Source organism: Micromys minutus, assembly GCF_963924665.1.
Source record: "Micromys minutus genome assembly, chromosome: 10".
NCBI classification, from domain to species: Eukaryota; Metazoa; Chordata; class Mammalia; order Rodentia; family Muridae; genus Micromys; species Micromys minutus.
In genome coordinates this window covers 53,479,918-53,507,682 of record NC_137979.1, presented here as the reverse complement: position 1 = coordinate 53,507,682, position 27,765 = coordinate 53,479,918, and the positions used below count along the sequence as shown (strand labels likewise).

The following is a 27,765-nucleotide window of genomic DNA, read 5'->3' as shown; positions in this document are numbered from 1 at the left end:
ATATATTACATGATGCAAAGCAACTTAACAAAAACCTCAACAAATCACACACATGCATGCACACACACACGCACGCATACGCACACATGCACAACTGTTCAAATTTGAACTGATCACTAGTGAACAGATACCAACTAGAGAACAGGTGGAATGGCAAAGGTTTTCAGTCAAGAGCCAAAGAGCTTCTTCCTGTCTATGCAGAAGACCCTGCCATTACTTTGCATCATAAAAGCAGCTGCAGATAAGAAACAAGCTAATAAACAAACACAGGCAGCTTCATTCCAGTGAGAGAGACACCAGGCCAGATGTGGCCTACAGGATAGCACTTGTCACTGGAACACATCCTCTAACCCTGGGAGACAGCCACCTGTAGCGAACGGGCATACCAGGTTCAAGGTCCAGTTGGCAGAGGTACTGGGAAGTGTTCAGCGTGACCACCACCACTCGGTGTTTAAGAATATCTTCCTTCTGAGGCATCTGAAAGGTGGAGTGTGCGCTTGAGATCAAACAGTACTGATGCACAACTGGGTGAACAGTCTTCACCCAGCGATTTCGGAAATACACCCTACAAGAGAAGACCGCACCTCCTGTTAGAATGTCACAGTAGCTGATTATTAAAATACTGCACTGCCATTTAAGAGCACAGTGCCAAAATTAACAAATAAATCTCATAATTCTTCCCAGCCTATTAAGAGTTTAAATTTTTAGTATAAAATTGTCACTGTACACCCATCATGCCCTTCCCGATCAAATATTTTAAAAGATTTCAACATAAAGTATAGGTGCCACCACAAAATATATGCCTAATTTTTTAAGTGTTCAGATTAATCTTGCAACAGAATTAGCACACAAATGTGTGTTTTATGAGCAATGTTTTTTTAATTAAGATTGAAACCTTCCATTCTTAAATTACCATTTTCAATTATAGTCTTACAAAAATGTACTTGACTTAGATTCTAATTATTCATGCTAATACAAACCATGGAATTGTATGCTTAGGACATTTTTACTTTAAAACAATCTGTAATAATTTTACTTCAGAAAAGTTCTTAAAATGATTATTAGAAAGGCCTCTACCTTGGCTTCTGGAATCTAAAGATAAATTTGAATAATCAAAACCTCTTAATGCAAATCTTAAGAAATTTCATCTTTTCAAGTAACTATAGTTGAAAATGTGAACAAGCCTCAGCTATGGATTACTCTGATGTACAGATATAACCTATACACCCAACCGTCACCATCCCCACCCACATGACAAAGATCTGGCGGCTGACTGTGCTATAGAACAGAGGCAGAGTGCACAGGGCTCTGGAACAACCCTAGCGGCTTTGGCTTTGCTCTGAGTTTGATTAAAAGTCATCAACTGGAAAGAGCTGCCAAAATGCCCCAAGTCACTAGACTCTCTGATCTCTGGGCAGAATCTATTTAGGGAGAGTTCAAGGGTGGCACACTTAACAAACAGATGGGGTAGGGCTTCCAGCAAGTGCTGGCTTCTGTGTTATAAAAAGCTATTCCTGTGGCCAATTTCAATACATTTCAATACATGGTGTCAACAGACATGAACATGGAAAGACGAGCTCATGGTGGACTCTCCAACTCATACACATGGATTCTAACCGGATCCTGAGGGAGGTGGAGGTGTGAGCAGGGCACAGAAGCAGCAGGGAGGCAAGTCAAGTTAGTGCCACAGTCTAGACAGGAGAAGACGGAGGAGTGGGTAACAGCAGAAATATACAAATTGGATTCACTAGATGTATTAACACAATGTCAGCACAATTCATAAATGAACTAGTGATAAAAAATTAAGGTAATGGATGATTCTGTTCTGATTTTGATTTTGAAACAGAGTCTGAGCCAAGCTGGCCTCAAACTCACTCCACAGTGGCCGGAGAACGATCTGCACTACTGATCTACCCATCTCTCCCTCCTGAGTGCTGGGTCACAGCCACTGCCTCTGTCTTTAGACACTGCATGAATGGCAGTACTGTTTGCAAAAGTGGAGAAAGAAATAACACAATGTAACAGTTTTCAAATCAGAGTATTAACAGTGGCAAAGGATGTTTTAAATTTCATTATCCAAAATATACAACTGAGACTATAACTCAGGATAAAGCTTGTACTATGCTCAAAGCCCTGGGTTCCCAGCACCACAGGGGGAAAAAGACATATGTAAATATACATGTGACAGCATATGTACATATTTGCTAAAAACAAAATAATCCATATATTCCATATGATTTAAATTAATCCTTAAAACAGCAGATGGTCTGGTATATAACATTTTAATTCACTGCGGTCTTGTACATGTAATAAATTCATATACAATAAGCAACTAAAAATGCTACTACTTAGAACAGAAATTGTCAAGAACTGATGATCCTTTTTAGAAGGAAGGAAGGAGGAAGGAAGGAAGGAAGGAAGGAAGGAAGGAAGGAAGGAAGGAAGGAAGAAAAGAAGGTAGGTAGGAAGAAAGGAAGGAGAAAAGAAAAGAAATGGAAAGGAAAGGAAAGGAAGGTAGGAAGAAAGGAAGGAGAAAAGAAAAGAAAAGGAAAGGAAAGGAAAGGAAAGGAAAGGAAAGGAAAGGAAAGGAAAAGAAAAGAAAAGAAAAGAAAAGAAAAGAAATCTGTTTCTTTAAAGACTTTCCAGGGCTGGAGAGATGGCTCAGTGGTTAAGAGCACTGACTGCTCTTCCAGAGGTCCTGAGTTCAAATCCCAGCAACCACATGGTGGCTCAAGACCATCTGTAATGGGATCCAGTGCACTCTGGTGTATGTCTGAAGACAGCTACAGTGTACTCATATTTAAAAAAAAAAAAAAAAATCTTAAAAAAAAAAAAAAAGACTACCCAAATGACACTGCTGTCCACTCACCAAGCAGCAGCACGTTTCTGGCTGACCAGCTCCACTGCACTGTGCTCAGAACCTTACCCTCAGAGCCAGTAGCAAAAAGGAAACTGCTTCCCTCATACCTCTTTTCCTTGCTTTTTTTTTAAGCTTGGATTCTAACTTTCACTGTGTTGCTCTTGCTGACTCCTCATACAGACAAGGCTGGCCTCAAATCTGCAATAGTTCATCAACCCCCACAGCACAAGGACTAGATCACAGCCACTTGCTGCCCCACCTAGCTTTGTATGTGCCTTTTTAGGTTCAGCTCAATTGACAACGACAAGGAATTCCATGTGCTCTAATCCTAAGATGTGTGCTTACCCATAGTCACTACTGTATTTACTCAATGACTTCCTAACGGTCTCCCAGGGTCACGTCTACACTGGAGTGCAGAGAAGAAGCCAGCCTGGTGTCAGCCTTGCTTCCTAGCAACAGCCTTTCTTCTCAGTCATCTGTGGGTATTTGGTGCCCTCTTGTGTTCTGTCTCTTTCATTCCAGAAAAATTCCAGTAAAGCTGATTTCTTGCCTGACTAGGGGTGCAGTAAGCCCTTGCTTAGCATGTGAGGTTCCAAAACCCCCAAACAATGCCAGTCTTCCAGAGCAGTGAGTCATTCTGGCCCTCTCTGTCTCTCAGACCGAATTGAGAGTCATTACTGAGTAAGACGGAGCTAATGTTATAATGAAGCCTAAAAATTCAAGACTACAACTCAGCCTTAGCCGCAGGGCAGTACCTTTCCTAGAGAGAAAAGCTACAGAAAGTGGTTGTGCAGGGCTACATAAGGAAAACACCCGGGAACCAGGCATTTTCCTGCTTTACTATGTTTCCTACAAGGAATAACCTGAACCTTGCATTTGAAAATAAATTATTTTTTCACCTTGGACTCAACAACTCTTACAGTCAATAAAAAATGAGATCTCTTCTAAGCGGCAGGTTTCTTTCTGCATTTGGACCACTCTGACTACACTCTACTGGAAAATCAGTTATTACACATATGGAGACATGATATGGTGGATGCTCAAAGCCCAAAATAATTACACATGGAAAGGCTGTATATACAACCTAGAAAAATAAAGGAATCTACAACCTCAAACTTCCAACACTCTACGCTATGTCCATAAGGGCTTCCCTCAACTGTTTCCTAGCCAGGATCACCATGATAGCCAAGACTGTAACATCTTATATGCAACACGCACACACAAGCACACATGTTCTACCAACACTACAAGTAAATAAAAGGATGAACTCTTCTCCCGGAAAGTGAGAAGAGGCAGGGTAAAATACTAGTTCCTCCTGGTCTGCTGGGAGGTCAGAGGTTAGAGTGTGCAACCTAGCTGTCACTGCATCCTTCAGCGAAATCTTCACTTAGAGAACAGTAAGTACACAGTCTTTTACTACTCCATGTAGCTGGATCAGCCACTGTGCTGGTTTCTGCTGTCTGCTAGAGCGGGAGGACAGCACAGTATGGGCATCTGTGTTACATGCTACACCCCTGTTCTAAACACTTTCAAAGGAGTTTGGTCCCAGGGATTAAAAGAGTAAATAGCATAACTTCATGTTTTCATGCCTGGGCTCAAGTAGAAATAAGAGATTGATGTATTATGGATCAAAATGTGGTTAGAAATTCATTTTTAAGCAATAATTAATAATTATTCGTACTATAGGTCATGATATATTAGTTCACAAAATGGTAAAACTAAACATTAATTCATATAGCAACAAAAGCAAATGGTATAATAAATATGATTCTCCATTGTTTTCTGAAGAAAAGGATTTTTATTTTCCCACAATCTATATATAAGTATATTTTATGTTCACATATAGTCACTGAACCATTGTACCCCAACCTAAAATTTTCTTTGATATCCCGTGTCATACATGGTATCAGGAAGCTCGGAACCCGCCCTCAGTGTGCCGCAGAGTCTGCCTCTGTGTATGCGTCACACTCCTCTAATGTGCGGCTTCCAGGAAACAGGCACAGTTAAACTTTTACTTCCATAAAGAGCTGTCATTACATCACTACTCAATTTGATTTAAGCTAATCAATCACTTTTCTTTAATCACTTTTCTTATGCTATCTTTTAGATATTCATACGAAAATCTACTCCAACCATAACAACAATTTTACATGAGAAACTTAAAAAAGGATGTCTTTCTGTATACATAATATTTCAGAAATGGTACACAATTTTTAATTTTGCCTTAATTTAAAAGATTTGTTTTCCAATGACATAGCCTCCAAATGCCAATGCACAGTTAGTGCTATAGGTGCTCCAAAGCCCCCAACATCTTACAGACACCTTTTCTTAAGAATAACAAAGTACAATACAGATACATAATAAGCCTTAAAAATACCTGAGAGGTCTTGCCTGGGGATTGCCTGCTTCTACATATGGATGTAAATAATCCTTTATGTAGAGGTCAGCAGCACTATTAGAATGGGTGCAAATGAGAATCCTGCTGAAATAAATGGTGCAAATAAAAAGAATGATACAACAAAAGCTCGTCAAGCAGTACAACACCAAGAGAGCAGTGGCCATCGTACATGTCCATTTCCCTCGCCCCACTCACAGTCAACAGGGCCCACAGTGCCTTAGGGAGTTACGTTCTCTAAGCTAAAGAGGAGCTCCCCCAGTAATTTTTAACTCTATCCTCAGTAAGAATTTTTAAACCCAGCCCTTGGAGATCTAACATGCCCATAATGTCTTAGCAGACTTGAAGTTTTGATACTATGTCAGATTACCATTGTCCACATTGTCAACTTGTTCTTGCTATTTGGAGGGAGGAGAATTTTTGTTTTTTGAGACAGGGTTTCTCTTTGTAGCCCTAGCTGTCCTGGAACTCACTCTGTAGACCAGGCTGGCCTTGAGTTCAGAGATCCAGCTGGCTCTGCCGCCCAAGTGCTGGGATTAAAGGCACGAGCCATTGTGCCCGGCTTACATTGCCTGCCAACTTTTAAAACAGCATATTCTACGAGAATGCAAACTTCATTGCATTGAGGTTAAGAACAGGATAAAAACTGTCTCATTGTCCCTCATCCTCTCTCTAAAACAGGAAGAGAGGCTCTGCCTGGTGAAGAGACGGGGGCATGCCTCCTTCAGCTCACCTTGTCTCCTGCTGCTGCAGTATGTGCTTAGCGGCCTGAGCCAGAGTGAAGGTTTTGCCTGTCCCATAGGGCCCGACAATGAGAACAGGCGGCAGCTGGATGCAGAGCGGGGTGGTGACGGCCAGAACCGCTTCTTTCTGCTTTGCATTTAGTCGAGGATCCAACTGCTCGTCCCACTGTCTGTAGGAAATACAAGCGTGCTGTATTAAACACACACCTCAGTGGGTCAGTTTCACTAACTCCCCAAGCAGCACAGCATCGACAACAAACGCTGACTCCCAAACCTCTCCAGGCTGCTCGAGAGTCCAAGGAAGGTGTTCTGCCAGAAATCTAAAGTTAGACTCTTATATAAACAAACCAAATGCTTGCAAAATGCAGAAAACTGTTTCCCATAATGTGGAGGCTGCATTTCCTGCACAGCAAATAGAATACAAAGGCCAACTATCTAAATTTCTACTGCTAACCTATTGAAAGGACTCCAGACAGGCTTAGGTCACAAAGGGAAAAATCTGCATCTCCCTGGTAAAGAAATATCAAAGGTTTATAAATCTTGATTGATTACATAGCCATTTTATAAAAGGTATCAAAAACCCATACAAATGGAATGTTTTCTAGTATTTTCTTCACACACACCATCCACATGGCTCCTGTTGTCAGGGTGAAGAGCATTTGCTCCTGTACATGTGGGCTACTCTCTCCCATGAGTGCACCTTCTGTGCAATAGTTATGATTTGAAGATTTAAATGGACACCAGATGCTGAGAGAAATCAAACTAAGTAAAGGGTCAACAGTATTCGTCACAACTCCAACCACAGTAGTAAGTTCTACAATTATGGTAAAATAGTGAGAGTGGGAACAGAAACCGGAAGAGCGTATGAAGACAGTCCTGACAAGTGTCTGCAGAATGACCCACAGACAGGAGGAAAGACTTGAGACCAAAAGTCCTCGGTGAGGCCGAACTTCACTTAAACCAAAACTATTTACATTTGAAAACTGCTGTAAGAGTCTGAGCTGCTGAAGAATGACAACTGTTACGGTGTGCTAAACTCAAGCCTAACACATCTTAGAAAGCAAATCTGGAAGATAAAAACATGCCACTACTTATTTTCTGAATTTGGTATTTTAGCACTGAAAGAAAAAAGGGACGCCGTATGTGTCCTCTGCAGAAGCCAGCTTTCTCGTCACAGTTCTGCCTAGCCTGGCAATGCTCCATGAGCCCTAGGGGACCACCATATGCCCAGACCTGACATGAGACAGACACTGCCATGGTTACCCCAAAATCATCCCGGTACCTGTTTCCTCTGCCTTCCTGTTCTACAGAACCTCGATAACCACAGCACTCTTGCGTTCCAGAGGCTTTCACAGGAGACCCAACTGTGGCCAATTTGATGTGTGTGGGAAGAAGTTTCTCAACCAGCACCTCTCTCTGTCTCTCTCTGTCTGTCTCTGTCTCTGTCTCTCTGTGTGTGTGTGTGTGTGTGTGTGTGTGTGTGTCACTGTCTCTGTCTCCCATTTCATATATATCCATCACTAGTGTTTTGGTTTTAAGGTGAGAAGGCTCATCTTATGTCAGTGCTCCTCTGGCTGCAAACAGCACATGGTAAATAAATCCCAAGTAGCCATCACCTTACCAACAAACAAGCATCAGAAAAACAACACAGCAAACAAACAAAAACCTATCATGTTGTTCTAGACTAGGAGAAAAGGGGGTGCGGGCTGACAGAACTCCTGGCCCAAGCCCAGCTCTGGCTTATCAGCAGCTGGGCTTCTATAACTCAACCTAACTTAACGAAAGCAGGTCATAGACCCATACCTGACCCCGGCGGTTCCAAGATCCCCTGCCTTCTCCACCCCTTCATCTGTCTACAGAGGCATCAATGCTGGCATTCGGTGGCTGTCTTAAAGCCAAATGAGACCAGGCACATGTCCACGTGAACTAAAATACTCATGTAAAGTTGTTTGGGAATATAATTGAGCAACAAAAGTTCAGTCTACATTACCTTCTATGTCTATCTTTTCTGATGATCTTTTAAACAGATACTGGTTGAATAAAATCCATTAAAAACAACACAGCACACACTAACCACGCCCACTTGGGAGCTCGGATGAGTTACAGAATACTGTGGACATAAGACTCCACACATTAAGTGCATACCTAAGAGAGTATTGACAAACGTACAAGATCAGCTCTGCAACTTGTCTATAGAGAACTGACTGTGCTGATCAACTGTTCCAGTGTGGTGAGGGCCAGAGCAGACAATGAATAATGACTATGTAAAGAAAGCCAAAGATGGGAATGAACTACTGTCATGTGCCAGCATCCAGCAAGAGACTTGAACAGGCCCCTGTGATATCCATGGTTTCAACAGTCGAAAATATAAACTCTCTTCAAGTCTCAACTCAGTGTAAGAATTTGTTTCGTGTTTTGTTTTTTTTTTTTTTGTTTTTTTTTTTTTCTCCTCTGCTTTTTTGATTTGTTTTTGGAGCAGGTTTTGTTTCAAGACAGGACTTTTTCACTGTGTAGCCCTGGCTGGCCTTAAACTCAGAGACCTGCTCTGCCTCTGCCTCTGCCTTACAAATGTTGGAATTAAAGGTGAATGCCACCACCACAGGCAAAAAACTTTAAAACTGAATAAAAATTCTTTTCCTCCCAGCACCAAATTAATAACTCTCAGCGTTCTTGTCCTGACCTGTGTACCCTGCAGTTAGTGCACAGGCTAATGCTCAAGAACAGGTTTGCAGTTTTGCTGTCTATCTACACTCCAGAGCTACAGGTATCTTGAAAGTATCTGCTGCGTGACGGTTTCTTGGGACTTGGGCAGTTAACAGTACTATTAGATGCAATCAAGTCACAATGCCAAAAGCTTCACAAGGGTACCTCACATTTGAAACTAAGCTCCTTCTTTAAAGATGAAATTCGTATTAACTTCAATGTGCAAGACCCTCTTGATATTCAAAATGAGACATGATCATACTTCACAAAGCTCCGAGTTCAGGGAAGAAGGTGAAATGTGCACAACTGACAAAAACGAATGCAGAGAGATCCAAATGGAGAGCACCAAACTGCCACAGCGTGATCAGGAAACGTCTCAAAAAATGGAACAGAAGCAGCCTCGTCTGCATCAAGAGTGAGCACTTAAGCTGATGTGAGTCTAAAGGACCAAAGGATCTACAAAAAGCTGATCCTGGGCAAAGACTGTTTGGCAAAGAAAGCTATGCCGGGCTGAAGAGGGAGAGGCACACAAGTGAGTGGCAGAGTCAGGGTCACAGTGAAAAGGTCTGAAGAGCTCACACATCACTGTAGTTAAAGCTAATGTACTAGACTCTTAAAAAGGCAAAGGATGGTAGATTCTTTGTTCCATAGATTTTACCACAATGTTTAAAGTTTTTCAAAGGACTCAGAGACATTTAAGGAGCCACACAGTCCAGGAAGGCAGAGATAAATGTCCAGGCTATTGACATTTCTGAGAAGGGAAGAAGACGGCGCTGGAAGGCAGTGAGACCCTGTGGGAGCTCAGAATCACGCTCAGACCTGATCCACAAAGATCTGCACATGATAAAATGCCATGGTGATTTTAGAAAACTAACTCTGGAAGAAGTGTTCGGGTTGGACCTGACAACAAAATACAGCAGGATGGACGAGCAACGGAACACCACAGAAATAGTCTGGGCTTAACTTAAGCACCAGTTGTAAGATGGAAAGAAAGATGGACGCAAAGAAGCTGAGCCAAGTTAGAGCTGGGACACCCCTGGGTTTCGACAACAGATCAGGGCCACCTCTAGGACAATGAGCACCAAAGCTTCAGAGAACAGAAATGATGGACACATGTAGCCTAGCACCTGTTGAGAATATGGGCAATAAAAAGAAGTGGGTGAGGCAGTGACGGCAGCTGGTTGTGGAAGCATCATGCATTGTTCTGTCTTTGCAGCAGAGGCAGTGGAGGCTGAGCGGGTTTGTACGCGCCACTCCTAGGCCTGATGGCAGTGGTGAAGCACCTGGGCCACTGCGCTCACTCTTCGATTGTTAACATGCAGGTGGTCCTGGTGATCAATCGGTAAAGACACCAGGACCTCGGCAGGACAGGGCAGCCACCCTGCCAGGGAGCCACCCAGTGTGTCTGTATTGTGGAAAGCCATTTAGATATTAAAATCACGTGAGCTAGGATGGCAGAGATTAGTGGGACAGTAGCCAGTGACAAAGATGAACAGAATACTCACACAGCTACATATTCCTGGGACAAGCCAGCCTTACTTAACTGCAGGTGGAGGTGACAGAGGAGAGTAGAGCAATAGCTGCACACCTCCTAACCTGACAGCAGTTCCTTCCACTTTGCCAAATCAGTGTCACCTACATCCCAGAGTTACTTAATATCTGTGACCCACTGTAAAAAAAGGTCATGATCAACACGAAGTCAGTCTGGAAATACCCTGAAATTGCTCAGTGTTCTATTAAACTGTGACCACAGAGAAGCCACAGAACTAATTTGTAATCTAAACACCAAACATTCCGTTCATGTCCTGACAAACACAGGCTTGAGCTCAGTGTCCTGGCTTGTTCCCCAGCACTAGAAAGGCTAAGCAGGACCGCCACGCATCTCAGGTCAGCTTAAGCTACACAGTGAGATCCAGTCCAGCCTAGTTACTGCATGAGACCCCGTCTTAAAGGTTGGAGAAGAGGCAACCAATCAATAGATCAATAAAGTGTGCTTAAACTGATATAGGCATTCAATTTAATATAACAGTTTTCTTTTTCTAAGAAATCACTTTTCATACCTGTTGGGACTCCAAGGTATGGTAGGAGTCATACTGATGTCTGGAAACAAAACACCATTGTCCTTAATCCTGTCTAGTGCATAATGCATTTCACAGAGGGGTAATCGGTTCAACTGAAACTGAAGCTCAACCTGAAACACAAAAGGAACATTTTTACAAGACTTTTGTGCCAACATAGATATCAGCGGTATACTAAATACTTCATGACAACAACAGTTTACAGGACAAGTTTAGAGTTTCTTTCAAACTATAGAACTAGTATCAGTAATTAATATGAAAAAGACTGGCTGCATGTGTTAGGCACCATAACAAGCAGCCGCCACAAATGACCATGTGTGATCATACTACTAGTATACATGCTATTATTAACCTCATTTTACATACTAAGAATTGAAATCTTATAAACACCAGATACAGGGTATCTGAGTCCACCATGCCCATAGAAAATACATGTGATAGCATCAGAACAAGTGTGTAATACCTGTGATATCACTTTATAACACTGTACAGACTGACTATAAATAATGGTCCCCGAGTTTCCTGTTTTAAAAAGATAGGCTAGCTTTCCAGTTAAATATGGCAAACTGAGCACAGGCTCCTCCCAACACCATTCATGCAAAGAGAAGGGAAGCAGGCCCAGTGCTGATCTCATGGCTCCGGGTGCAGCAGTTTCTAAAACATTTGCTCTTCCATTGCTGATGCCAAAGTCTAGAGCTTCTACAAGTCAGGAACATGCTACATTGTCCTTAAAACTAAAAAGGTGACCAAAGCTGGAGTTTCAACCAGCCAGGATAAGACTTCAAAGTCACGTGCACTCTGGTCCAATGGAGGGGGAATAAGCAACAGGGGACCGCTGGCACCGGTGACAACACCCCTGGGGAAGGAAGGCAAGGCCTGCAAACATACCTGGGTGTCACAGTCAGGCCGCAGACTAAGCTCTTCACAGCATTCCCTGGATATCCTTAAAAATACATAGTCTTTTGTTTTTTCTTCAATAGTAGCTTCATAAACCTTCTCTTTGGTTCCCTGGGACTGGACGTGCTTCTCTTTAGGGACTGGTAATAAATAAACAGCATTGACCCTGGTCATCACCAGTCGTCCAGCCAAAGTGTCTTCAGACAGGGTTTCAGTAAGCTTAAAACGACCAAAAAGTTGTCCATTCTGAGCATACTTTGCACCCCCTGAAACTCCAGTGAGCATGAAGCTTGCTAAAATCTGCAATTGCACTTTAAGGTTGAACCTAAATAAAAAGCAGAAAACTAATTTGAGTGCTTCTCATCAAAACAATAAGAACTAGAAAAACACAGCAAAGAAATACAGATATAAACATATGGAATATAAAACTTTGTACCAATTCCGCAGTGTACAAGTTAGCAACTCTATACATGATATCTTTCTGCCTTAAATCCAAGCTGAAGACAAGTTACATAAGCATTAATTGTGTGGGAGAATATACATTTTTAAAAGACTACACGTGGCCCCTGGTAGGGCTCAGTGGGCAAAAGTGCCTGCTGCCATCCCTGAGTTCAACTCCAGAGCCCATGCGAAAGTAGCAAACTAACTCCTGAAAGTTGTCCTCTAACCCCTATATGTGAGCCCTGCCTCTCAGACACACATACATGCACAGGCACAAATAAATAATTCTTGTACATCTAAGTAAACAGTAGGTAATCTTTAGTCAAGTGGAAAACCTGTTTGAACATAGTTGAGATAATTAAGACTTTAATATCACCTAACCTAGGAGGAAAGACACTGAGTTAAAACTACAGTAAACTTGCAGCTGAGTGCTTGCCAGGTAAACCTTATCAAAAGAATCTAGACCTAACGTTTCTCTTTCAGTACTGCCAACAAGTAACAACTGAGATCAAAGTTTACCTGTTAATATAAAGAACTGACTCTCATGCAGGAACTATGTGGGGGAAATCAGCCTATTTTAGTAGACAACCATCAGGACATTCATGTATGTGTGTAATTAAGAGACTATGTGCCTAAAGGTGTCATAGAGAGTCAAGACTAACTTAGATAGTTAAAAACATTTTCAGCAGGGGGTAACGCACACCTTTGATCCAAGAACTAGGAAAGCAGAGGCCGGTGGATCTCTGTGAGCAAGGCTAGCCTGGTCTACAAAGCTAGTCCAGAACAGTCAGGGCTACACAGAGAAACCCTGTCTTGAAACCATAAATAAAAATACATATTCACATAGAATCTTGTGTCATGAGTGAGTCTTTAAATAACATTGCCGTCCACCCACGGAGGACCTGGATTAAAACGCACTCAGGGTTGGGAGAGACAGCACTGTCTCTAACACACTGCTGACTGACAAGACCTCTCTGTAGCTAATGGTGATGTCCAAGCTTCAAATCGTCTCCCTTGTACTGTACAGCCACCCTCCTCTTTAAACTTCCTCCTTCTCGGACATCCAGGGACTTTCTGCCACTGATCTAACTACTCCATACTTGGGCACCTTCTCAAAGCCCCAGGGTACCCCTCACCTTACTCTCTAATGGATGCCTTTGTTCTTGCATTCTCCATGCCCAGAAATGTAGCACCGAATAACCTCTGACCTCTCGCATGTGTGTGTCTCAGACCAATGCTTGCGTGCACTATGCAAAAGGCCCACCACTCAGCTACGTATCTGAGCTGAAAGCTGAATTATGCTGACTGTGTCTCTCTTACCAACTGCCACCCCCCACACACACCATACTGTCCCAAAGCCCTGATCCTAGGGGTGTTGTGTGCTCCTACTAATGGTTACGTAGCTTGCAACTCAGCCTTTTTAACCAGATAACCCCAAGGGATCACACACTCTCTTCTGGCCTCCTTGGGCACCCACACACAAAGACAAACACAAATTTAAAATAAGACAAATCCTTTAAAAACCAGCACTTTGAAATTTAATAATTCAAATACTTAAAATACAAAGCACACCCTAAGTGAACAAAGGCAATTCTTTCCACTGTTGCACACCACATTTTGAATCAATCTTAAAGTCTGTGTAATCTCAGCCTTCCCAGGAGGCAGAATAATAGCCAACAGAATTTCCTGCTGTAAAACCATTTGTCTAGCTCCTAAAAAACATGGAGGGACCAATGCCAGCATTTGTTATCTCATTTCTGAAGTGGTATCTTAACTTCCAAATACCAGAGCTATACAGTAAGTTTGGTTTCATGAGATTTTTTTTTTCTGACTTCATGAGTGGATGTGGGTTGTGAGTCACATCCTAGCCACTCTCTGTGAGCTACCCTGCTTCTCCCTTTGCAGCAGTAGACCAGGCCTTCCCTTGTTACTGGCCTGAAACTTATTCAGACTCATCCTATTTTACCTAAACAGACAAAAAGTACTTTCAAATAACCAATAGCCTTATTAACAGTTTCACTTGCTCACACTTTTATTTAAGACTACTTTTCTTACACTGATAATCTTTTGTTTCAGCTCTTGGTGTGTGGCTGAAAATAAAGTATTAGAAGACGAAGCACTTACAAATTAATATAATAACATGTCACTATCAAATCACTTTACTCTATCTAAACAATCTCATTCTTTGAAGAACTTTCAAAGTATGTGGCTTGCTTCTGTTTTTGTCCTTTTATTCCACAAATACTCAGTAAGTGCTTAACTATGGTCCACACTCACTGTAAAACTTCTCAAGAGCAGTTATCAGTTTTATATTCCCAAAGTGAGCAGAGCTGGTCCCAGAGTAGATACTCAGTAAGGCTTTGTGACAAAGAACCACATACTAAATACAAGTCTTACTTGCACTTCCATTAAAGATAGAATCCAGAGCACCAAGGCTGCTGGTATTGGTTCATAACTGTAACCCTAGCATTCAAAGAGGCAGAGGCAGAAAGACTAATGAATGAGAGTTTAAGGCCTGCATAGTGAGTTCTAGGCCAGCCAGAACCTCACAAGACCCTGTTTCTAAATGAGTTCATTAGTTAAATTAAATATATATATATATATATATATATATATATATATATACATACATATATATATATATATATACAGCTAGTGAAAAACATTTATTTTAATACCCATCTCCACTTAAGCAAGTTTCTATTATAAAGTTAAAATCATCATGGTAGAGGAAGAGAAAGGAAAGAAGTGGAGGGGGGGTTCAGGTGGGGAGGAGTGCGGACAGATGGAGATGGAGGAGGGAGAGGGAGCAGTGGAAAGGTGGGAGGAGGCTCAGAGAACATACCTGCTGACTTCTTTATACTGGGCTATCTCCTCAATATAAAGCAGGTCGTGCAGCCGTGACTGATAGTTAGTCTTGGTCAATGATTTGTCTAAAACAGACTGTGTAAACAGCTGGTCAGCAGAAAGAGGAATTTGGTATCTGATCAAAAGGCTCTTCTCCAAATCAGTAGTTTCATTAGGTTCAAAATCTATAATAGTCTTAGAAGAAGAATCCCAGCGCTTGGCTGTGGTTACCAGTTGCTGCTTTGCATGCATCAGGTATTCAAGATCTACACAAAAACATGGAACACATTCATAAAGGAACATGACATCAAACTCTCAGATGTAAGTACTCATTTCTGTAACAGTTTCATATACTAAAGATAAAACTATTAAAAATAAACAGCACAAAACTCACTGACAGTACTTTTCCCATGCCAGATATATTTTGACCATCTTAACAAAATACATTATTACTAGGAACCCATGTAAGAATACCTCTTTATACATTAGGCTAGGTCGTGCCACAAATAGTCATTTGGGGAAACATTCAGAACTTAACTCTTCAGTCAAGAGCAATCTGATATGCAGGAAAAAGAGCTGGTAAACTGCTTGTGTGACAGAACGTGAGGCAGAACAGCCCCTTTCCTCTGCACCCTACAAGTATCTGCCCCACCAACAGAGAATAACCAAAGTCCTCAAAGTTTTGGGCTTTGCTTGTATAGACGTCACTTAGCTACCAGCATCAATCTGTTAGAAGACACAGATGTACGACACCATTGTCTCCTTGAAACGTGTGATTGGAAGTCATTTAAATGCCACTTTTGAAAAGTCCATGTTAAACTGAGCAAAATTACACTCTAAGCAGGGTTCATTATCAAAATCAGGAACAGTCAGGTTCTGGCATTTTTGAAAGAGATATGATGTAAACTAGCAAAGAGGAAAGCCACAAGGAGCTCACAGTGCCCTACTGAGACTTACTGGGTGGAACTTGCCCACACTAGAAAAGGGAGAGTTGGCCAAAAGGTGAAAAGTTGTTTAACTGACTCCTTAGGCCAAGGTTCAGTTCTAGTATAAGAGAAAGGACTTCCCTACTTCAGACAGAGCTCAGGGAAAGTCACACTAAGCTATGTCTGAATTAGAATAGAAGTGGCTGCAACCTCTCATTCAGTTAGTGCTCTGGCATGTTTGTTTATTACTGTGTGGTGCTGGAGATGAAACCCAAAGCCCAACATATCTACCACTGAACTACACCCCAAGCTCTGACGCTGCAACCTCTAGGTGTCACATATGTACATAAACACACAGTCACTCACAAAGAAATTTCACAACAGTAGCAAGTATCCTAATATCTTAATAAAACTGTATAAAGGCCCTAATTTCTAATATGTGATCCTTGTAAAAGCATTTTTCTAAGAGGGTAGCTGTTCTCAAACAGTAGCATAAATACAATAATCACCACGGTAAAGATGAACCACCCATTAAAATTACATTTTAAACTACTCCAGAGACGGGAGATACGGCTCAGCAATTAACACTCACTGCTCCTTTCAGAGGACCAGTGACAGAGAGAGAGACATAGACAGACAGACAGACAGACAGACAGCAGACAGCAGACAGATTTTAGTAAAGAAATGCTCTTCACTGGATTAGGCATGGTGGCACTCATCTTTAATCTCAGCATTTAGGAGACAGGCAAATTTCTGTGAGTTCAAGGCCAGGCTGGTAGACAGAGCAAGACCCAGGCCATTCAAGGTTGTAAAATAAGACCCTGTATTAATATATATTAATATATATATAGAAGATGTCAAACTTCTGTTATAAGGTGGAAAAGTTACATTTTATAATTATATTTTTATTCCCGTGAATTCAGACTTTATTTACAGCATCACATTCTCGTGTCATTTAAGTCTCTAACTATCCCTGTGTTCCTTAAAGTGCTGGAACAATAACAGACCTAAGATGGTCTCCAAGAATACCACTGTTTTTATGTTAAAATCTACAAATTATATAGAAACGTCTCTACTCCTTGACTATAAGTATTCAGATTTTGGGGACATGGCATAGGCATGTTTTGACATTGTATATAGATAATGCCATAATTTGTACTTTGGTTTTAGGAAATTATGAGAGCAAGTAGCACCACCAAGTTTTCAAACAATGTCACTTTTTATTTCATTTCTTTTTGGGAGAGGAGGGGGAGACTCTTACTCTGTAGCCCAGGCTATTAGCCCAGAACTCATGGTTTTTCTCAGACCCAGCCTCCTAAGCCTGGGAATTAGGCTATGAGCCACCATATCCAGCACTCTGTTGATGACTATGAAGGAGGGGCTGTGGCTATAAAGAGGAGACCTGGAGACAGTTGAGGTATGCCAGCCTGAAAAGATAGAGTGTGTGAGTGACTGGAGGCTCCCAGGAGTCTTCATAGAGCTAATTCTTACGGGAACCTGAGTGAGCTTCTGCCTCTATTCAAGTTTTTTTCTTTTCTCTTGTTTTTGAAGATGGGTTTTCTTGGGGTTGGGGATGGGGGTGTTTTAGAGAGAGTCTTCCTATATAGTTCTATGGTATAGAATTTGCAGTCCTCCCCCAGCTCAGTCTCTTGACTACTGAGAGAGGTGGGGCCACCACACCCTGCTCCAGTCCTTTCACCTCAAAAAAAAGAAAGAAATCTGTTAAACTGTGTATGACCCACCACCTAATTTGTAGTTGCTTACAGGTCTTGAGTGACAGTTATGGAGAAGAAGGTAAGGTCCCCATGAGGACTCAGAACAGACGTGCTCCTACGGGTGCTCATCTCCAACTGTAGCTCCTACACCTGCTAACTTAGGAGGTGTAATGCTCAGGATTGTGGAGCCAGCTCACCTATGGCACGTACATTCCCTCAGCCTACACCATCAAATGAACCACACTCTGGAAAGACAAAACTGAGCAAGCGGTGGGGCAGCATCCACAACACTTAGGAAAGCTCGGCAGCACTTACTCGCAAATAGTGCTTATTGACAGTGCTTATGAGCACTGCTTGTTAACTAACCCTTGTAACAATAACCTCCAAGCAAGGTTGAGAGGAATTACAAACCTATAGAATGTGTACTCTGAGATGTAAGCAGAAGCTATAAATACATTTCAGAGAAATCCACTAGATGTTAAAGCAGATATACCCAGAGGGTTTCGGATAGAGCTCAGTGGTACAGGACTGGCCTAACATGGTGAGCACCTACGTTGGATCTACAGCATAACCAAAACCCTAACAAACAGGATATATTTATCTAAAAAATAACCACCTCTGGGCTATAGAGCCGCTCTGAGGTTAAGAGGACAGGCTGCTCTTCCAGAAGACCAGAGTTCAGTTCCCAGCACCTACAGTAAGCCGCTCACAAATGTCTATAACTCCAGCTCCAGGGAATCAATGCCTCTGTCCTTTGAGGACACCCCTTGTACAAACTCACATGCAGACATGCAAACTTACATATAATTTTAAAATAATAAATGTCTTTACAAAAGTAACCAGCTCAACTAGAACAGCTAATCTGACACAAGAAATACTTGTCAACATCCTTAGCCTCTATGATGTTAAGACATCAAGAGCCGCTCACATTTCAGCCACAAAGCTACTATCCATTATGATATAGTATCCAAAGGAAAGCCTTGCTTTCAAATAGGAAATGCATCCAACTTAAACAGTATCTTTAATGAGGCCTGGAGACGCACAAAAAGAAAGCAAGAGGAAATCAAAGCAGAGATGGCCCAGAGGCATTCAATAAATGCAACGTATTAAAAGCAGCTCTATTATCTAAAAGTGAGATAAAATGCTTCCTAATTTCAAAGTCAGACACCACATTTTTCCTTAGAAAACCAGTTTTGGTCTCTGGTTTTACAGTTTTGGCCACTCACGTTACAAATCAACATAAGTGCACAGCAACTTACCAACTAGTGCTTGGCTGCTATTCCATCATCCTTCCTTCCCACACTGCTACCCAGAGGCAACAGGAAGCCTCCCAGCTATGCCGACCATTTCCCCTCTTTTCTCTCTAAGAGGCTAATAGAAAGGTGAAACACACAGAGAAAGAGAGACCGACAGACAGACACAGATACCGAGAGACAGACAGAAAGACAGACAGAAACATACTATATAAGCACACAAAACTATGCCAGATGTGATGGCACACACCTTTAGTCCCAGCATCTGAGACGCAGGACAGGCAGATCTCTGTAAATTTGAGGCCATCCAGGGCTACATAGAGACTCTGTCTCAAAAAATTAAATTAAATTTTAAAAGTATGAAATTGTCAAGGTACAAATTATTAAATACTAAAAACAAAACCAAATTCATTCCTTAAACACATAAATAGACTCACACAGGAAAGGCAGCAGCAGCTTCTCCACGGGCTTTTACTCGATTACATTCATCTTCATGACAAACTTTAACACCCTTCCTCTAAAGCTCTGCTGGCCATACAGTGTCATATGGATAAAAGATGTGTATCCTTCGTTTGCCATCGACTTTGGCAACTGGCTATAACTTCTAGGGTGAACTAAATTTTGGGTTGATATTATCATGTCTTACTAGAGTCGCAGCAAAGAAATGAATACCATGCTTCCAGATTAAAATCTAGAAACAGATTTTAAATATGCTGCTTCCAGACATCCAAAACACAATTTCAAACTTTTCCACCAGTGGAGGCTGAGTATACAGTACACAAGGAAAGCTCGCTAACTTCTTTCTCTCACAGATGCTCTTACCACACATTCTGAGTGATAGTCTTTAAGTTTACCCAAAGACAATATATAGTGTATGTTTCTGAACCTCAGTATCTCACCAACCAGGAAAACAACTAAATTTTTTTAAAAAATCACAGCTGAAGTCACACATACTTCTTCAACATTTTAAAGATCATCATATAGCTATTAGAGGAAAGAAATGTCCTAATTCCCTTTTGGCCCATAAATAAAAAGGCTTTGGAGGCTGCAGATAACAATAGTGTGGGGGAAGGGGAATCTTTGCAGTTGTGTTTTTAAATCAACACAAAAAATAAACTAAGGAAGAATTTTAGTTCAATAATGAACAATGAATTAGGAAAATAGCATCTGCCATATAATCCTACTGTGAATCTCCCTGAGTCACACTAATGCAATGAAGTATCATCATCAGTCAGTGTGAAGGGCAACAGCCTTTGGTGACTGAGGCACAGTAGGACTGAGGGAGAGAGCAGGCAGCATTCCTCACCACATGTCAATGCCAGTAGGGTCAAATGTGTAGCTTTATATAAGAAGTGTGGACATTTTCAGCATTATTTAAGTATAAAACTTGCTTGGCAATTATGTCAACTTGGTGCTTGATACAGTCATTTGGGAAGAGGGATTCTCAGTGAGAAAAGGCCTTCATAGTTTGGCCTGTGGGTAAGTCTGTAGTACATTTTCTTAATTAGGGGTTGGGGTGGGAGAGCCCAGCCCATGATGGGTGGTACCCCTCTGCCCCCTGCTGCATCAGTTTCTATAAGAAAGCAGACTGAGCGAGCCATAGAGATCAAGACAGTAAGTAAGCACTCCTCTACGTCCTCTCCATCAGCTGTCTCCAGGTCCCTCCCTGATTGAGTTCCTACCAAGACTGACTTCAATGATGAACTGTGAATTGGAAGTTTAAGAGAAATAAATTCTTTCCTCCACCAGGTTGCTTTTGGTCCTAGTGTTTAACATATCAAGGGAAAGCTCAGACAGAATTTGTACGAGGAGTAGGGCCATTGCTGTGATACACTTGAGCATGTTTTGAGGAGGATTGTAGAAGGATTTTGAAACTTCAGGCTGGAAAACCCACTCACTGGCTGCTCAGAGCTCATGGGATATTTTGTAGGACCTTAGAATATAGTGCTGAGAGCAAGTCAGTAAGCTGTTCCTCCATGATCTTCATGTCAATTCCTGTCATCGGGCTCCAGCCTTGGACTACAAGCTGTAGCATGAGTTAACCCTTTCCTCTCCAAGCTGTCATGGTATGTTTTCACAGAAATATAAACTCTAATGAAGACACCAATAAGTTGCCAATCAAGTGGAAGAGGCAAGCAGTAAAGACAAAAACATTTCCCATTCAAATTCTAGTTTCTCTTCATCACTAAATGTCTTTGCATGCAAAAATCAAGTTAAATTGTCCCAGTGATGAATAGGCTGAGCATGAGGTAAAAAGGACCGACCAGGCCACGACTCTGTTGCCAACTCAGCAAGGCTGAGTCTTGCTCTTGTGTTTCTAGATGCTGTCCACACAGCATTCCAGGGCGTGAGGGACAACACAATACTGCCACTTCACTTCTTACAGTCATGAGCAGTGTGGAGAGCGGCAGCTGAACCTCCACCAAGTTCCTGCCCTCAAACCTTTGCTCCCAGCACCCACATGACAGCTCATAAACAGTTGTAACTCCAATACCCTATTCTGGCCTCTGTGGGCACCAATTATGCATGTGACAAATAGGCATTCAGGCAAGAGACTCATACACAAAAATAAAAATAAAAGAAATAAAAATATTTTTGAACAAAGTTAAAAGCCACTGAAACGAGAAACAAGTACTATGCTATGGCTGATCTGCTTCTGGGACTCAAGCCTCCTGCTAAGACTCACATCAAATGGAAACAAACACAGCTCTGCAGTAAGAACACGGGAACAAGGAAGGAGTACCATATTCAACTATATCAGTTTTAAGAATAAGAAAACGAAACTGGGTGTAGTAATGTACACCTGTGAACCTAGCACTCCAGAAGCAGACTCACGAGGATCTTTGTGAGTTCCAGGACAGCCAGAGCTACATAGTGAGAATCTGCCTCAGAAAAAAAATAAGAGAAAGGGGAGGAGGTTGGAAAGATGACTCCACAGTTCAGAATCATCTTCCAAAGAGCCCTCGCTGGACAGCTCACAGTTCCCTGTGACTCAGCTCTCAAGCAATGTCCTCTTTAGGCCTCTGAAAAGCACCCTCATACCTATGGTATGTAAAGACACAGAAATGCACGCACACATACACACACGCACACATACACATAACAATAATGAAAAATAATAAAATTATCAAAGCTGGCAAGATGACTGAGTGGATAAAGGCACTTCCACCAAGCCTGACAATCTGAGTTTGAGCCCTGGAATCACGGGGTAGAAGAAAACTGACTCTTGACAACTCCCCTCCACAGGTGTTCTGTGGCCTCTCCCAACCTGCTTGGAGGCAAGTGCCTTTACCTGCTGAACAATCTTGCCAGCCTGAAAACAACTCTTTTGAATGCCCACTATGAACTAAATATGCATCTCTTATTTCTAGTTCTCAGGCTCATCGTAGGAAGGTATGCTAGCTCCATTCTCTAAATGCTGCCCCATCGAGCCAGAGATGTTAAGACCTCTACGCAAAGTCACAGAGACAGTAGAAAACCAGGATTCCCGGCCAGCTCAAGTGTGATGTCACCACCACTCTTCTTCCTGAAGCGAAGTATACTTACAGCGGTCAAAGTGCCCCTTCCCTTCATCAGACCAAGTCAACTTCATCACTGTTCAGCATCTGTTCAACCTGCAATATCTCCCCTAACGTTTTATTAAAGACCTTTAACTTCCACTACTGTGGATCCTTAACACTTGCAAAATTATTATGGGAAAACAAACCAGGATTATAAACCACTACTCTGAAAATAAACTTCTAAAACAAGCTCCATCTGAATGCTAGAGAGGAGTTCATTCTCTTTTATTTCTACAATTTCACCTCCTCCTAACACAAAACACAGCAGGTCTGAAGCTCTGTGCGTGCAGTCACACCTTCTTCAAGTGTGAACTGCCCAGGACCGACTTCTCGCTGCACTGAAAATATTTACCATCTAGCCCTTCATAAAAAGATTTGCTGCAACCTGTGCTTTTGTTTTTATTTTATCTATTGATATGTCTATTTGGCTATGGGAAATAACATTTTTTTTCATTCCTACCAAGAAAATGATAAAATTACATACAACCAAATAAAACAAATGGAACCAAACAAGGCAGAACATGAGATTAAATGAAGTCCAGGTTATATTAGCACACACAAAGAAGACACCACCTAACTGCAAAAGCTTGACACAAATATAACAACAGTAAAGGGCAGACATGGTCACACACACTTGTATTTCCAACACTGGGGAGGCTAAGGCAGGAGAGTGAATTCAAGTCCACTTAGTAAGACCCTGTCCCAGAAAAGAAAATAATGAATGAATGAATAAATGAATGAACGAACGTATCTGTTAACCTCAACTTTGGAGGTGGGGGAAGACAGAACAAGTCCACACCCTAGTCCCCACACCCAAACCATTAATATCCTAGTGTCTGCTCATGAGAAGAAAACTATTCCAGGTTCTAATGAATGGGTCATGTGGTACTTGAAGATAAGCATCCTCCACATTAAGGTTAGTTCCAGTTAGCACAGGAGCAAATTTCATATAGCTCACTACATAGTGTTATTAATGAAATTCTTAATTATTTGTTAAATAAATTAAAGCATCCAGAGCCACAGAGATGTGTGCTAACTGCCCTCTCTGTTGGATGCAGGGTTTAAGTGCAGACAACAATATGCAAGGCAATTAGCTGCAGTGTCAAGCATACAGGTGCTCTGTGCTGAAACCAGGGACACTTCCCAAGCACAAAGCAGATCCTGTTGAGACACTCTGCCCTCCTGAACAGTGGGGAAAGCACACCCTGACTTAAGGCTGATACTGAGGGCTTTTCCTTCTAAGATAATGTATTAAGTCAGCAGAGCTAACTGGACACTCAGAAGGAAATGGAAACAGATGCTAGGTATATATGTCATTACACATGGAAAGACATTCTAGTTGAGTACTAAAAGGTTTGGCCGTGCTAAAATCATCTTACTTGAACATGAAATTGCTAGATCAAAACAAACCTAATTACCCACTTCTGTAAGTTAAGTTCAGGACCTCACGCTGAGATTTGCCTGGCCACTGACTGAGGAGACCAAAGCCCAACCTGACCCATTCTGTGGCCATTACACAGTGAACATGTCAGTTAATATGGGAATTTTTGTTTTTATTCCCTACCTCTCTGTGGAATATTTAGGGGTCAATACACATCTTTTAATCTTGCCTTTTAATACATCGTATGGGAAAAAAGTCTAAATGTTACCTTCTGTAGAAGCTGCATCGATCATTACTCTCTGCATGAGTACTGGCTCCAATCCAAAGTCGAAAACTATGGTTTGGCGAAAAGTTCCAAATATTTCTGTGTTAAATGCTATCCCGACTTTATACACGTAATGATCTAATCCATTTTGGGCCATCTTTCCTCCTATCCATTCTTGACAGTTCTCAGGGACTTCTTGTGAAACCTGGGTAGTACTATCTCCGGCAGATATGGCAATGATACTAAAATGAGGACGATGAGCATCATAAAGCAATGCTACCCGATACAGCATTCTTGCAGGCTACAAGGAAGTTAAAATAATTCATTGAGTACAAGGGGGTCAAAATTCAATTGTAATTGGGCTCTTCAATGAAAATATTCCCCGAAGGGCCTGCTACACCCCATGTTTCTAAGGTACTATGTTGTACAACAAACTATACTCAAAAGCTATTTAAGAAAAAAAGGAAAAAGAAAAATAAAAACAAGGACAAAACAGAATGGTTAAAACAAAGTTTCTAAAATGATATAAGCATGCTCTGTCAACAGCCTCCCTGGACCTTCTGTGTATGTTCACCTTTGCCTGTGGCAAAACCTGCCCCCTTAGGCCAACTTCAAGTATGCTCACAGAGCCTCTCGCAGGAAGCCTTCGAGAGCATGGGACTGGGTTCAGGGCTGAAGCTAAATATTCTTAGACTCTCCACCTCAAGGTGCAGATGGCCCTATGAAGAAATACCACCGGAAAGAACACCAAACTTCTTCACAGAACATGCACACGGAGATGTTTACTCTCCTCCGACCTTACGCTGCACACTGTGCTGTGAGAGAGGCACTGCAGAAACGGCTCATTTTGAGAGTCCTCTCCAGGGCTGTGGGACAGCGCAGAGGTAGAATATGTGACTAGTATGGGCAAGGCCCATGAAACATAGCAAATAAAAGTAAGACAGAATAAAGGCACACTATTAAAAGACAAAAATAGGTTTTTGTTGAAAAAAATCTTAGAACTGCCAGATTAAATAATTAAATTATCAAATAGTTTATTGTAAGCCATGAACCCCATCCTATGTTCCAAGCTTAGAAGATAATATTTGTCAAACTTCTTCATCAAGCAATTAAGAAAATGTCCTACGTAGCTAAAGGGATCTTACTTCAAAGTGGAAGGAAGTGTATTTAATGACTGACATACAGAAACCCACTTTGACACAATGCAGAGCTCACATAAAATGTTCTCAGAATAAAACATCTTCAACACTCTCTTAGCAGACCTTTCAAGGTCCAACAGGCTTCAAGAAGCTGAACAAAACATATGTTCTTTAATTAAATGAGCTTCTTACCTTACAGGTCAGAGCAAAGGTCCATGTCTGCTGGGATTTTTTGGTGTTGACGGTGACTGACAGGTCAGGGCTGTGCTCCACCTTTACTCCCTCTATGCATTCGCTAAGCTGAAAGCAAAAGTGATTCCTGTTATGGTCTGAGGGTGAAAATATCACTGAGAACCCAGCAAAGTAGCAAGTGTTGGCCATGAGCACAGACAGCACGCTCACTGACCAAGAGATGTCACACACTCCCTCTCCATCATTCCTACGAGAGTGACATGTAATGCAGTTAAACAAGACAGAGAGAAAATTAACTATAGACTGAGAACCAAAACCTCCTTGAATGAAGGTCATTACCACAGGAGCTGCAAACCTCCAGGCAAATGTTTGTTTCTGCCGTGCATCTTAACAAACGGGCCAGCTTTGGTCACTAGACACGCATTCATTGTCAATTAAAGACACACGCTACACTTTATTTAGCACACAAAAAGCAAAGCAGAACCCAGCACGCTGTTCGGAGCAAGACCAGAGGTCGTCTGCACGTACCACTTTCTCAGGGGACAGTGAGCTCATCCACTTCTCTATCAAGGTCTCCATGTAGCTGCCTGAGAGCTGTTTATTCTCACTCTGCTGCTTCAGTTTTATCAGGCGTGAGGCGTATCTTTTCTGCCATTCTGCTAGCTCTTCCTGGGAATGTGCTGAAGTACACTGGGCACCGTACCTACAGATTCCTTGCTCTAAAAACCTAAGCAGAATGGGAAAGGCTGTTATCGTATACTTTGTTCAGCAGTTTAAAGATAACGTCCCCCATTCGACCTCTGCCTCCTCAATAACAAGTCAAACATCTTCTGAAGCAGGATTTACCACAGTCAAGTTCCATGACGGGAGGAGATGGTAACAAACCAGCATCATGACAGTCAAAGCATCGAACGACGGCCCGATACTCACTGACTTTGTTCTTAGAAACACGGTGATCTTAAAGTACAATAATACATTGAGATCCCTCTTCCCAGAACACATGCTTCCTTTGTGTTCCTTTCAGTGCAGAATCTTCCTGAAGCAACACTGACATCCAGTGGGCTAGCTGTTCACACAGCCATGACCTGCTCCCCCAAATGCCTGAATACCCTCTGCATGTGAAGAACTGCACCATTGTGACCCCTCTACCTTGACCTTCAAATAGAATGCTTTTTCTCTTTCTGTATTACTTCACTGAAACTACGAGCTAATGGCAAGTTTCAAATACATTTAGAATAAACGTTTTATAGTTAGAGTCACAAATTCATGTAACAGTTACTCAGTTCTTTTCAATGGGTAAATACACAAATGTTGACGTCCAAAGACACAGAGCTAACAGTCCTTTCTGAAGTGACTAGGGAACACATGAACCGAGAATGATGTTGCTGAGTTAATTCTTGTTTGCTTCAAACAATGTGCAAAATAATGTATCTGCCTGTTGTAAACACAATCTGTCTTCATGTTACAGGAATGTGTCCTTCTGTACTTCTAAATTATTTCACTCCTTATCCGTTAAGAGCCATGGCTGCTTTTCCAAAGGACCCAGATTCAATTCACAGGCCTGAACAGCAGTTCACAACTACCTATAACTCCTGTCCAAGGAGAGAATCCAACACTGCCTTTAAGAATCTGTGGAAAACAGGCACACACACATATGCAGGCAAAAAATTCATACACATAAAAATAAATTTTACAAAATTCTTTCCCTCTTTAAAAAGGGGTTCTATTCTCATCTCGATCTAATTCTCAGGTTTCTTTTCCCAAGGATCATGTTCTCTCTTCAATAACTTGGCACCACCAAGACCTGCAGTATTTACTGTTTTCATTCCTTATTTCCACAACAGAACCAAGAGGCTGTCCTGACCCTGTCTCCACGCAGGTCTGGTCAGCAAGGTCTGCATAAAGCCCCACCAGCTACTCACTCATGCAAGGAACTGAAGAGCTCATCTTTTTAAATGAGACTGTGGTTTACTGTCTACATTTTTAGAAATAATTAGTTAATTATTAATAATGAATTACATAATTAATTCTGAAAAATAATTAATGCTTCAAATACAAGGTACTCATAAATTCCATTTATAAGAATTACATGACAGCACTTTTTGAAGAAAAGTTATTAAAATAGTTGAATATGACTGGTTTTCTGCTCTCTTTTAGTTTATAGGAACTAATTTCACCTCCAATTATTACATCTAAGTAAATTCCACACTAAAAAGAGCCACAATTATGTTCAGCCAACATAAAAGACTTCTGAACAAAATCTTAACAGGCGCTTAATACCAGCCACATGGGTGTGGTGTTGACCTGTGCAGTGTCTGCTGCAAATAGGAAACAAACCATTTCCCTTGAACATTATCCTTTTTCTTTCTT

The 27,765-nt window shown here is 41.6% G+C and overlaps 1 protein-coding gene across 1 annotated transcript in view; it reads right to left on the bottom strand.

Moving 5' to 3' along the window:
* Positions 1-27,765, bottom strand: part of HELZ (helicase with zinc finger) — a 125,284-nt gene that overhangs the window by 52,304 nt on the left and 45,215 nt on the right. Inside the window, exons 10-18 of the mRNA XM_080924534.1 lie at positions 25,924-26,122; positions 25,396-25,503; positions 24,068-24,365; positions 14,963-15,230; positions 11,668-12,001; positions 10,762-10,892; positions 5,989-6,168; positions 5,238-5,339; positions 387-565 (exon numbers count right to left, since the gene is read on the bottom strand). Coding sequence (XP_080780660.1) covers positions 387-565; positions 5,238-5,339; positions 5,989-6,168; positions 10,762-10,892; positions 11,668-12,001; positions 14,963-15,230; positions 24,068-24,365; positions 25,396-25,503; positions 25,924-26,122 — 1,799 coding nt within the window. The remainder of the gene's footprint in view (positions 1-386; positions 566-5,237; positions 5,340-5,988; positions 6,169-10,761; positions 10,893-11,667; positions 12,002-14,962; positions 15,231-24,067; positions 24,366-25,395; positions 25,504-25,923; positions 26,123-27,765) is intronic.